This window comes from Apis dorsata, unplaced genomic scaffold (assembly GCF_000469605.1).
Source record: "Apis dorsata unplaced genomic scaffold, Apis dorsata 1.3 scaffold_285, whole genome shotgun sequence".
In the NCBI taxonomy this organism is placed as follows: domain Eukaryota; kingdom Metazoa; phylum Arthropoda; class Insecta; order Hymenoptera; family Apidae; genus Apis; species Apis dorsata.
Genome location: NW_006263560.1, coordinates 411712 through 425130, shown reverse-complemented (window position 1 = coordinate 425130; position 13419 = coordinate 411712). Strand labels below are relative to the sequence as shown.

At 34.6% G+C, this 13419-nt stretch overlaps 1 protein-coding gene across 3 annotated transcripts in view; it reads left to right on the top strand.

Moving 5' to 3' along the window:
* The window catches only part of LOC102679953 (rap guanine nucleotide exchange factor 2-like), a 161769-nt gene that overhangs the window by 7850 nt on the left and 140500 nt on the right, over window positions 1-13419 (top strand). Inside the window, exons 2-3 of one of the 3 annotated variants that reach the window (XM_031511043.1) lie at window positions 4929-5056; window positions 6253-6336. In XM_031511043.1, the coding sequence (XP_031366903.1) occupies window positions 4929-5056; window positions 6253-6336 (212 nt within the window). Of the gene's footprint in view, window positions 1-4928; window positions 5057-5342; window positions 5494-6252; window positions 6337-12230; window positions 12478-13419 lie in introns of those variants that run through there. The other 2 variants (XM_031511046.1, XM_031511049.1) reach the window with 2 other exon arrangements.

Here is a 13419-nt window from a genome sequence, read left to right as displayed (position 1 = left end):
AAAAAAAAAAAAAAAAAAAAAGAAATAAATGAAAAAGAAGAAAAAAAGGCGAAACCGACGGGCGAATGGAGCAACCCTAATCCATCTTCAACCGTTCCATAATAAATAGAAATTTCGTTTCGCTGTTAGAATGATCCTGGAAGAGTCGAAATAATTGATATTTACGCGAGGATCCCCTTTTAAAATCTTACGAGACGCGTCTCGTAACTTGGGTTCATACGATCCGTACGTGAAGGTCGTCCGGTGTTCGCTCCACTTTTCGCACGAAAAAAGGAGCAAAGGGAGGGTCTGCTCGGGATCGAGAGAAACGTGGTCGAAAACCGCACCGCGTTTCGGAGACCGAAAGGCGCCGTAGAGAGAGCCTTGATTCTGAAAGCTTTCGCGATTTACAGACGTTTTTCCAGACGCAGAAAATTCGTTCTCTCGACGCGTCTGTTACTTTTAAATGATTGGGCTTCTTGCAGAGGTGAAGTTTGGGAGTTGGGTTAAGAAATTAATCATATTCGTCGAAATATTTTTTGTATTGTTCGCCAAGTTGGGATGTAAAATATTCATATTTTACTTTCTCACTACTTTAAAAATTCGTTTTAACTTAACGTAGTTTAGATAAGAAAAAGAAGATTGGATAATAATTATCCGTGGAAACGATTATAAAGGTAATTAAGAGAAGATCGTAGTCTAGTATCGTGCAAAAGTAAATTAAGGGTATTGTTTAAGAATGAAGTAACTTTCGTGGATCATTTGCAATTCAATGATATCGGTCGAAGGTTAAAATTAATCGTATTTGAAGTTTCGTGGAGAAAAAGTTTGGAGAAATATTTATGATGTTCTTCGTGACACGATCGATATTTATACTCTGTTCTCGAAATAATTGACGAATCGCATTTTTTTTTTTTTGTGATCGATTAAAAGGGCGAATCAAAAAGGATTCTTTTTGATTTCAAAAAATTTTTTTCGTTCACTCGAAGATATAATAAACCGTTTTCGATTCGCGGGAAAAATCTCGTAGGAAAACGTATAAAATTAATTAAGCTTGAAACTTGAGCGAATTAATTAAGTGGAAGTCGGAAAAATTAAACGAAATTAATTAAGTAAAGCTAAGCAAAAAGCGGTGTACGAAAATTACATGTCTCTCGCGGAACAATTTCAAGAGAGAAAAATTACCAAGATTTCCTTGCACCATTTTAATTGTGCCTTTTCATGTACCATAAAAAAATAATTCAATTATTGTATTATTGCAATATCACCATCATTAATTTAATTTATAATCCCTCTTTTAAATCTGCATTATTTTTTTCCTCTTTAATTTAATTTCATTTCCATTTCCTTTTTTATTTAAAATCATCAAATCCTCCTTCGATTTATTTCATCTGTGATTCCATCAATTTATTCCTTAAACGCTTTAAACACAGCCCGTTACAATCCATCCAAAAATATCCATCTCCCCGCCAGACTGAACGCAATACCTCCCAAAACGGAAGTCGAATACGAGAGGGTAGAGCAGCTTTGTTTTAAATTCAAATGATCTAAATCCTCGCAAGTGAAAACGCGATTAAAAAGATTAAAAACTCGTTTCTTTCTTTCTTTTTTTTTATTACCACAATCACCTGTTTTCCTGAGATTATCCTATCCAGGAAAGAATGACGACAGACCTTTTCGAAAGAAGGTGTGTCCTTCCACCAAATTTTCTACATTGTCCTCTTCCATCCCTCTTCCACGATCCTTTCCGTCCAATCGTTTTCGCGCAACGAAAGCAGTTTAGGATTTTCCTCGGCTGCACGTTTATCTTGCCTTAGATTCCGGCAAAAAGCTCGTGCACAACGATTCCGTTGAGCCTCTTATGGGCTCCCTTATCTGAACCATGGTTAGCTAAGTTACGGTACATTAAAGCCGATTTCATGGCATTTTTGAAAAGGTAATTTCGGGGATTACATAAATCGGCAGGCATTACGTTCGATACCGGTCGAACGTTCTGCAATCTCGATTTTACAACAGGCGAATCAATGTTATTTTGTTCTGGTAATAAGGATCGATTTGATGGAGGCATTATCGTCTTCAAAGAGATCTTGTGGGAGGGATAACTTGTTGCTTGAATTGAATTTGTTTTTCTTTATATTTTGGATATAGTATTTTACGTTATAATATGATTACTATTAATTTACGAAAGTAATGATAAAAATAATTTTGTATCATAAATTATTAAATTGTAAGTTGTCTAAAAGATCGTTCGTTTTTATTAATTTTAGTGTTTTTATAATGTCTTAATCCATCATACATAAATAGATTAAAATTATTAATTCGAATATATATATAATTAGTGAAAATTAAGCAAACGTTCGATTCCATTTCATTTCGTGTAAACGTTACACAAGTTAGCTTTATATACCACTGAACTGTTAATGTTGATTGCAATTGGGGGTTGCAAACAATCCAGACGAAGCGGCGCCACGAAGTTTGCAAGTTTGGATTAAACATGCATCGGAACAGATGGATAAATTCGATTAAGGATCCTAACGTGATGTTATCGAAACATGCAAAACGATTAATGGTCGTGTTATACTGAATTTTATAATTTCGTTTAAATGTTGAAGCTTAATGGAGCTTAAATGTCGCGTAATGAAAATTCGAAATTTCAATTTAATATTTTAGATTTTAAAATTTGTAATTTGTAACTTTTTTAATTGGAATTTTAAATGTTATATTAATTAAAATTTCAAATTCATCATCAGATTTTCAGATGTGTAATTTCGATTCTAGAGTTTTATATTTTTAATTTTTGAATTCTAATATCATGTTCATATCAAAATTTTAAATTTCAATTTCTGAAGTTCAGATTTAAAAAAAAATTGCAAGGCTTCATGGATATGTAGATCGTTTGTTTGATTACCACAATTTTATTGTCCAATTAACAATAGTTAAATTTTTTAACTATCTTTGTATACTTTTTTTTGATTAAACAACAAAAATACAATATTAAAGAACAATGCTGCTACATATTGTTAAAAATGAGAAAATCTTCTTCTGTAAAAGTAATTTCAAAAAGTAACAAAATTTTCTACGTTTAACAAATCACAAGTAATGCAAAAAAATATTATATTCTAAATATCATTCAAAATTTCTTCGTCGTAAACTCCATACATATCAATATTTCAATCTTTTTACTAAATTTATTAAAATCATTAATTTATTAAATACAAAGTAATTCTTTGAATAATATTTAAGTCTTGTCCTTTTACAACTATTTAATCGCATCACGATCGAAATGCAAGTTTGTTCAAGCTTTACAAGGAGAAGCTCACGAATATTCCCAGTTCACCAAGGGGATGATCTGAAACTAACGATCTGAGAAGTTTGCTAAATTGCGTTCATTAAATTGCGCTCGTTTCATAGAAGAGGATGCTTTAAAGCATGTTGTCTTTGATAAGATGCTGCTGTCTTAATCATCGATTATCGCGAAAGTCAATGCGCATTACAATATACGTCGCGCGTTATGATTTTAATTATCATTAACACGCCGATAATTCACCATCGTTGTTTGACTACAGAATTTAAAATTGATAAAAGTATCTTGATTCATTTTATGGAAAGATTGATTGTGATTCATAGCACAGGAAAGATTTGTTTTATGAATAAATTTTTTTTTTAAACTGTTTGATTTGTTATTTGCAATTAAAATATTGAAAAAAACAGAATGCTCTTTACTTTTGTAACATACATTTTTTAGTTCAATACATTCTCTTCTATTCTTTGTCACAATTTCAGATATTGATTATTTGCCTTGGACAATTTTTAATTTTAAATTTTCATTGATCTTTCATTCCAAGAAATATTAAGGTAATATTATTTGTATTTGAATTTTAAAATATTAAGTATTTTGAAATACTAAGTACTTTGTATCTTGCTGAATGTTGTATCATAATTTTTGTTGTCCTTTGTTCATGTACCAAACAAGTGATTTTTTTTTCTTAATTCCAAATCTCGATCTCGCGAATGTTCCTTGTTTAATAATTTAAAGGACATAGGATAAATTATAAGTTCGCTTTCGTCCCATGCTTCTCAGAACAATGCACGGGCCGACAATACACTCGGGCTATTACGTTCGCACCGGAAGTACATTCAACTATATTAACTTTTCGAGCGATTTTAATTACGCCCCGTTGAATAAAGCTCGTGGGAAACGTATTGCGCGATTCGCTGGAAATCTGGATTTTTGTTGGCCGAAATTTTCGTATATAAGGCAAAAGAAAAAAATAATAATAATATTTTATATTAAAAAATATCTTGGTACATCTTTTTACTTTTTAGGAAACTTTTCACTAACATAAATATTTCATAATTCTAATTAAATCTATCTAATATATTTTTTCTTATATAAAGTCTTAAATTGTAAAGATTGAGTGAAAAAAAAGGCGGAAAGTAAAAAACGTAAAAAAAGATCGCTTTATTGAATTTTCTCGGTTGTGTCAACGCGGTTAACAAGTGCGGTTCAAATGATCAATTTGGATAACGATAGCGTAGAGATCATAGTGTACGATAACAGGGTACATTAAGGTCGCATTAGAGGCAATTGTGTTGACGCGCGCCTCGTTCGAGTTTGCCTTGCCTTTTACCACCGATAAGTCGATCGTATTGAATCTGAATGGTACACTTCTGACAAGTGCACTTGTGCGAGAACTTTACAAACACGGTAATTTACCTTGGAAGAAGATAAAGCCTTTAACGGATATTAGCTAGAGCTTCAAGTTTTCGCGGTAGAATTATTTAAATAAATGTAGAATGTATCAAAATTAAATATGTTTATATTTAAATAGAAGATATATATATATATTTTTTAATTCATATTATTATTTATATTTATTTGTATTTAATTCTATTTCATTATTTCACTTTATACTTTTTGTAATTAATATTGTTTCTTTCTTTTTTAGGATCTACAGATCATATATTATGGTCTGCTTGGTCTGGAAGCGTTACGTCCGTGCAGAGATTCCATTCTCCGGGGGCTTTGCAAAATTGTACGATATGAAAGGCATCATGCGAATCATGTTCTTTATTAGTAAGTATCTTTTTTTATTTTTTATAATCTTAAATATATAATTTTATTTATTTTTCAAATTCAATTTGTGCGTGGGAGAATAACGATTATTTAAGTTAATGTTGATATTTGATAAATTATTTTTTGTTATTTTGTAAAAAGGAACTCTACATTATCTAAAATAGAAAACGTGATAAAAAATAACAGGAAAATTCTTTATCGACATGATTTTTATATGTGGAGCTGTTTTATCGACGCGTTTCTTATCCCTGGAGACCTCTAGTAGCAAACTAGGATACTATAATGTAGAAAGAGAGCATAGATGTCGCTAGTTGTACCATTCTCTAGTCATTTCCCGCGCTTTTAAAGAACGAGTGCTTGTTACTTGTGTTTGTCAGTGAAAGGGAAATATATTTTGCCTTGGTGAAAAAAGAACATAATGCAGCAAATATTTTCAAGTAAGTAGAACATCTGTATCAATTTTATTTTAAATTTCGTTTAATAAAGTGATAAAAAACATGAAATAGTTCAAAAGACAGAATTAATGACCGTGGTTGCTCCTTCATATTTAATTTCAATATAATAATAGAAATATGTATTAATTTTATCTAAATGCATGGTTTATTCTTAATAATATTTCATATAAAACAATTTCTTAAATATTTATTCAATTCATTGTTCTCAAAAATGCACATAACCTTACAATATTATATTCATTTACATACATATAAATATATAGTTCATTTTCTTTACGTCAATTTTTCATTTGACAAATGAGATGGCGGTACTGTGCTAAATTTTTGTAATTTTATATATCTATGCCTATAATATTTTTAATATTATAATAAAAATTTATTATTAATATTATAATAAACAATTCATTTATTATATTTATAATGATATTTTACAATTATAAATAATGACTCCAGTTTTTATGTTCGTACATTATGTTCGAATTCATGATTAATCAAAATGATGATAATTAGTTATAAAATTAAATTTGGTTATTTAAAATAATCGTTTTTATGAAAAAACTTTTTTATATCTCATATTTATATAATGTACTCATGAATTTATATTTTTGAAATCTAATATGGCACCTTAATTATAATTAAGATAAATAAAAAAGCATAATAATATTATAAATATGAATATAATTAATGTAAATTATTATTTTGTCCAAATATATAAATTATAATTATTCAAAAAAATTTCAGCACCGGTGAATTGGCCACAAGCTGGTACATATTACTCTCCGGCTCTGTGTTCATCGATGGATCGATGTTTCTCCCTCGTTCAAGGTAAGAGAATTCTTCTTTTCTCACTCTATCATTCTCGTACCTGTCCGTACAATAGTTTTTTCTTTTTATTATTCATCGATATTTATTCTTCAATTTTATCACTTATAATCACGCGTATATATGCAAAAGAGAAAAAGAGAAAAGAAGTCAATTTTCCGTCGAATAAACGACTTTTGTTGATTTATTTAAACGATCTTCCGATCCGGTTGGTTTGCCTTAATTTCACATAAGATTTACATTGCAAATGCATCTCTCGTAATTTTTAGTAAACGATAAATTCAGGCGCTTGTGTTTTGGAAAGTACCAACGATCATAAATCCTTGTTATTGTAATCATAATTCAGCATTTGTAATTTTATCCGCGTACTTCATCGCGTTTTCATAATAAATCGTTGCTGAAAATCACGCCGTGAATCCAGTCATCAACCGATCGTCTGGTTTATCGCAATCAGGTCGGGTCTTCATTGTGATACGCGCTTGCGTTTCACGTGGAATTTGCTCGGCCATATTTATTTCTTGTTTTTCCTCTTCTTTTGTGTTTTTCCTCTTCTCTTGTTTTTGATATCATATCGAATTCGTTTTACGTGAAGAAGCTGCCGAGATAGAAATCGATCGAGGCACATATATCTGGAGAAGACTTTGTACGTGTATCGGGTGTGCTAGAAAATAGAATGTATATCCCTCGTTATATATGATTATGATTTTCTATTGAAACACGTTTACACGTTTTATGATCACGTTTAAAAGCGATTTTTAAAAAACTTTCATAGTTTCATTTGTACGCGTATATGTCATATTTAAATTATTTTGCAATATATTTTATGGAAATTTGATAGTGCTATTTCTTCATTTCTTGAAAATAATAAATTACTATACTTAACACTTGACGAGTTCGAAATAATTATTAACATTGTATAAGTTTTAATTATTTCGTAACTTAAACGATGAAATAATTGTGTTATACATATAATATGGGAGACATTGCGCTACTTTGATTATAACAAAGATCTATAATATTTGGAATATTGGGTCACGTTATAAATAATGCGATCATTATTTGAAATAAGATTCAATGGAATTTATCACGGAAGTTTTATTAAAGAGGAATAGAAAATGTAGAATTAGTTAAACAATAGCAAGAGATTTATGAAAATGAGGGAAAATACATCAATAATTAATTACTAACAAGCAGCTAATCATTTCCATCTAATATGTAGACGTAACAAAAGTTTCATTATCCGTATTGCAATCTTTTATTTACAATATCACTCTTGAATATCGAATATTAAACATCCAAAAAGCTTCAGCCAATATATGAAACGACTGAAAAAATGATTGGCGCGGTTTAATATGAAATATCTGGAGGACGCAATATCGTTCAAACAGATTCTGCAACTTCATGATCACGGTGTATATCACACACACTCAGAGCAGGCTCATAAATCGTTCTGTACCAGGGTTACGGTCGCAGTTTTCTCTCTTTGTGTCCCTCGAACCACGGAAATTCTCATTAATCGTGTAACCTCGTTCCTTCAAGGTATACGTGCATCGGTACACATTGTAACGGCGAATGTATTAGATAATCTACTTTTAATGAAATTCAATCACTGGAAGGATGGTGGAAAGAAAAAGCAAATTTTCACTGCATTAATTTAATGCGTTCATCTTTTTTTCTACTCTTTTGTTCATGAGTATGTATCGAGAAGCTCGTTTTATTTATTATCCTGAAACGCGAGCAAGGAAGACAGGTTTGCAATTATTTATAGATAAATTTTCAAAAATATCTTATCGATAGAAAGTTTAAATTCTTACACCGTTTTTCTTATCCCTTTGCATGTTAATCTTTAAAATTTTTCTAAAATTTAATCAATTAATTCTTAAATAATTCAACTCTTCTATCGTGAAAAAAGATACGTTGCGTTTTTTTTTATGCTCTACTTCCGTTTTTCCTCAATCTGAAACATATCGGGTTCCGTTCAAATTTTTTTCCATTTAAATTGTTTTTTTACATATTTACATTTAAATTATTCAATTCTTGCTTCTGACAACCGAGCAACATTTTCATAGGAATATTTTCTTTCTTTGATCGTTCTACCTTTAACATTTCGCGCTAGATTTCCTTATCCCGTTTTTCTCGTCGAGATACTTTTCGCAAAACGTCAGTGCGAAACCCACGTGCGGTTGTAAGTTCGCGCTTCACGGTTTCTGGTCTCCCATGGACGTAAACAGAAAAATTTACCGACTAACCACGGGTGTGGCTGCGTTTTAAGTTCTCTCTGTTCTTGCCGCCTCTCTACTTCTTTCTCTCTCTTTCTCTCTCCCTCTATTTTTCTGTTTCTCGTGTTCCTCTTTCATCGCTCTTTAACGCACTGCCGTTTCTCTCCACTATACTTCATCCGTTTCACTTTGTCTTTTCTCCCTTTTTCGCTCCCTTTTCGCTTTCTTTCTATTTACCCCCTCCCCTCCTTCCTCGATGCGTAGATATCTTCTTTCTCTTTCCAGTTTACAACACTTTTACCACCATGCCATTTTTCTTTTCCTTCTTGTCTCTTTCGTTCCGTTCTTCTCTATCCCTTTCTGTTTCTATCGCGTATATATACGCGAATCTTCCTTCTTCCTTATTTTTCGTCCACTCGTACTCTCTCTTACTCCCATTCACTTACTCACTTTCTCACGCGTTCTCCGTCCCACTTGCGCCAACGCCATCTACACTTACTCACTCCGCATTCTTTCTCGTACGCTTACTCACTCGCTCCGTTTCTTTCATGGCGCTATCGTCTTTGTCTGACTCGCGGAGTTGGTCGGGTTCTCTCTTCGCTCGACAACCTTCCCCTCTCTTCTCTATTCCGCACTGCCATCTCGTAATCGTGCCGAGAATTTACGAATCGAGCCGAGTCGAGCGCTGTTAAGTGCAAGGGAGAAGGACAGATGTATCGAGAGAAGATATGTATAAGAGGAGGATAGGTATACAGAAGTTAGGGAACAGAGAACGGTTCTCTGGTGCGACAAGGAAAGGCGAAGAGAATAACGTAGAGCGTATTAGAGTGAGAGGGAAAGACTTCGATCGCAGGGCCGTATTCAAGCGTTGAAACGCTTGTGACATGTAGATTTTTATTGTTTCGTTTTAAGGGAGAATGTTTTTTTTATATCGAAAAAGATGAGAAGAACATAGGTACATCCTTTTCTTGTAATAATTTTCTAATAATTATTATCAATAAATAGAATAGAGATTTTTCTTTCTTCGATTAACAATTTTCGTTTCAACTCTTTAATAATATTTTAAAGAATTTCGCGAATCAATATTATTATTATTGCTAATCAAATTTTAAAGATGTTTTAAAATATACTTCAAGCGAAACGAGTGAAAAATAAAATTTGATATCTAAGAAGAATTTCAATAAACATTAAAAAAAGTATTAAAGAATTTAATAAAAAGGTAAAAAAAAAAAAAAGATAAGGATTAATTCGTTAAAACCAAATTCTAAATTCTTTCTCAAAGCCGTTCCCTAAATCATCATCCCTTCGAGAAAATAATATATCGACCCATACTTGCGAGCATCTTGCCACAATCCATCAACCCATGCACCGTATGGGCAAACAAAACTGAAAACGAACCCCCATCGATTTTCACGCGGGGGCACCCCCTCTCCCTTCCCTGTGTACAGTCATACTCGCGTGGCACGCGATCGAGGGATCGCACCGGTGGCCACGAGGCACTGGGTACAACACTGAAAGCGTACAAGAGAGAAAGAAGGAGGGGGGCCTCACCTACCGAGAGAGACTCCAGTCTTCTCGAGTATATCGTGGTGGTTGGCGAGTGTTGCGATTAATACCGACTGCACCCGCGAATCGCATTCCAATCCCGCCGATTCCCATTCGCGTTTCCTCTCGTAGGAGAGAGAAGTGTGCGGTGTTACCGCACATGGGCACGGTGCGTGTTTATTAAACGAGGGAAAAACCACGAAGAAAGGGAGAGATCGAAGGAGAGAAGTATAATAAGAATAAAATAGGCAAAAAGTGGGAAACGAGAAGATCGAAAAGGAATCGGAGCACGACTTCGAAAGTTCAACGCGCATCTCAACGGTGTACGTGTACGTGTGTGTGTGTGTGTGTGTGTGCGTGTATGTACGTGCGTGGAATAGAGTTACACGGTGCAGGTTAGAGTGTCTATCTATCCGATGATGCACGCGTGTTATCCGGTGTCTGTCATCCAATGCAGCGTGTCTTAACGATCGATTTTCGGGATAAGAAAGAAAAGAGCGTGGCCTTTCCGGCACTGCACGTGCGCGCCGCCCTCTCTCTCCCTCTCTCGGCGGATCCTCTTTTCGCAGCAGCCGAGAGGCGTGAGTAAAACAACAGGGGCGAGCGCGTACCCTTGGACCTCGGTCGTACAACACCACGTTCGGATGCACCACCAGTCGCTTCCTCGCGCCTCTCACGCAATTGATCTCCCGCTGGCCGAGAATCGTGAAGCAACAATCGTTCTAGCCGCGTGAAGAATAACGGCGAAGACACTTGAGCATAAGTGTAGCGTGCCTCGTCGAGATTCGTCGTAATCCGGACGGAGTTGAATTAAATTGGAGACAGGGAGAGAAAGAGAGAGTTTCACGTGGACGATTCACCTGCTCTCTTTGATCTTTGAATCGAGTCGAATGAATGAGACCAGTGACGTGTCGATATCGTGGTGGAAAATTGTAGTTTATCGATAAAAGTCGAGACTTTTTTTCAGATCGATAGATTTTTTTTTCTAATCTCGTTTATGCCAATATCTTCGAGAACTGAACTTGATGCAGAAAAATAGACGAGATTCTATTCAATCCTCTTTAATCAATGAATCATCCAGTGACGTGTCAATATCCGTCAAAATTATCCACGTAGAAGTCGTAGAAAGCGGAAACTTTCTCAGATATTAACTATATACATTCTCTCTAATTCTTTACAAGATTTATCCAACAAATTTACTCGATCTCTTGAAATCCTCTCTTGAAAAATTGAAGTCAACGAAATCTCCAAATCTCGTTCGTCGTTCCATCCGTAAATATTTCGACAATTCTACAGTAGAGAAGGAGATTATATGTCTCGTCCGAGCATTTAACCACGCTCTCGCCAAAAAGTGGCGCGTAGATCACCGCGAGGAATCGAGCTACTACCCGTGGAACTCGTTTCGAGCGCGAGCTTACGCACACCGAAATCCTGTGGGACCAGTGACCCGTGTTGCAAAGGAAAACCGGAGTGCGAAGCGTCCAAGATCCGCACCGCCTTCTTTGAATATCGTACGACTGCTCTTCTGAAAACGATCCACGCATCTTCGATTCTCTTCTTTACGAGGGGACACAGTTAATCACGTACACTCAAGAAACTGCACTCGTCTTCCAGCCAAGGATAATTGCCTGTTCGCTTTCACCTAGAGAAGAAGCGAGTCGAAGGAAAAAGAGAGAGACAGAGAGGTTATCCCGTGATAAATCTAATAATCGAGGTAACGACCTGTGGCTGATCGACGAGGGTGCGTCCTCTTCTCGCGAAGGGGCGATTCGTTGCCAGGAGGAAACGCGTCGTCTCGGTTCTAAATTCCCAAAGATCCTCCCCCCAAGGAGAGGAATGTTCGATTTGGATTTGGAGATTGACGTGAAACGGTGAATCGTCTTTCGAGGTGGATAAAGTATTCGAGGAGAGGGGATCGGACGTTGCAAAGTGGTTTTGGGCAAAGTTGATACGGATTCATTGATCCGAGGTTAGAGAGGATTATAGGAGAGTCTCGAAAAATTCGAAGGGTGAAAGAGTGTAGTACGAGAGTACCGTGATAAATTGAGAGAATCTTATCTGGAAAAATACAAGTTGATTTCGATCGAATTTTGTTCTATCGTATCGTGAACATTTATTTTTAATTATTGTTCTCGCTTTCGTTTTTTTTTTTGGAAAAGAAGGACACGGAGAAAAGAATAAATAGACGAGAGTCGTGATGTCGTTGATGTGAAGAATCGGTGTTCGGTGATCGTTGTGTGGTTGCGTGATTCTCCAGCGTTTCGTTGGATCGTTTTAAAGACAAGGGAACAGGGAGGGAAAAAGCCGGCAAACTGGATGCTCCAGACGGTGCCTCGCCTTCCGCGCCCCCGCCTGACATTACTGTCACCCAGGATGACCGGTGAGGAGTCTTTAATTTAACTTTAACTATCCTCTTTATCCGGCCACAATGCTCGACGTTGATGGACCACCATTGCGTCGCTGCTCGTGCTTTTCTCTCTGCGATGTTTCGCTCGAGTTTTAATTTTTTTCTCTCTTTTTCTTTTTCTTTTTTTTACCAACGATCGTTCCGTGTATATATAATTGGAAAAGATTTTTATAGGAATTTCTTTTTTTCTTTTCGCCTGTGATACTTATTTTAATTCTTATCTTAATTTAGATTCTTTTACGTAGTAATAATATGTTTTCTTTTTGCATTAGTTTAATTGTTAATTTCATTGTTCATCTCGTATACGTTTTATTTTTTAATTCTAGGATTATGGAATTTTGACTCCTTTTTTTCATATAAATTACTTTTTTAGAATTACACGAAGTATTTATTATCTCGTTTGTTATGTTAATATTTATGAAACAATTCGAATTACTAAATTCTAAAAACGTCTAATTACATTCTATAGTTATGCAAATCTATAAAACGTCGTACAGATCCTTAGAAGATCATTCATCATCCTGCTCCTCCATAAATTATCATAAATTTAAGAACTTCGACTACGAACAAAACCGATAATCTCCATGATGATCAGTATAGATTTTATTTTTCTTCAAAATATCACAATTAATACTTGTCCATACGATAATTATATCTAAATATGTAGTTTAAACGCTTAAAAGTAAGCTCTTGTTTCAAGTAACGAGGGATCAAAATCATCGATGTTCACAGTTCTGAAAATGTCAGAAATATTCTCGGTACACGGTAGATTGACTTCCCGCGTTAATTTCACACGAGTGATGATATTTCGATGACCTAGTTGCCCAATATTTCAACACGCAGATATTTTTAGCATTTATCGAATCGCATTACTTTATATTACACCCCTTCCATCCGCTCGTTTTTTATCCACTC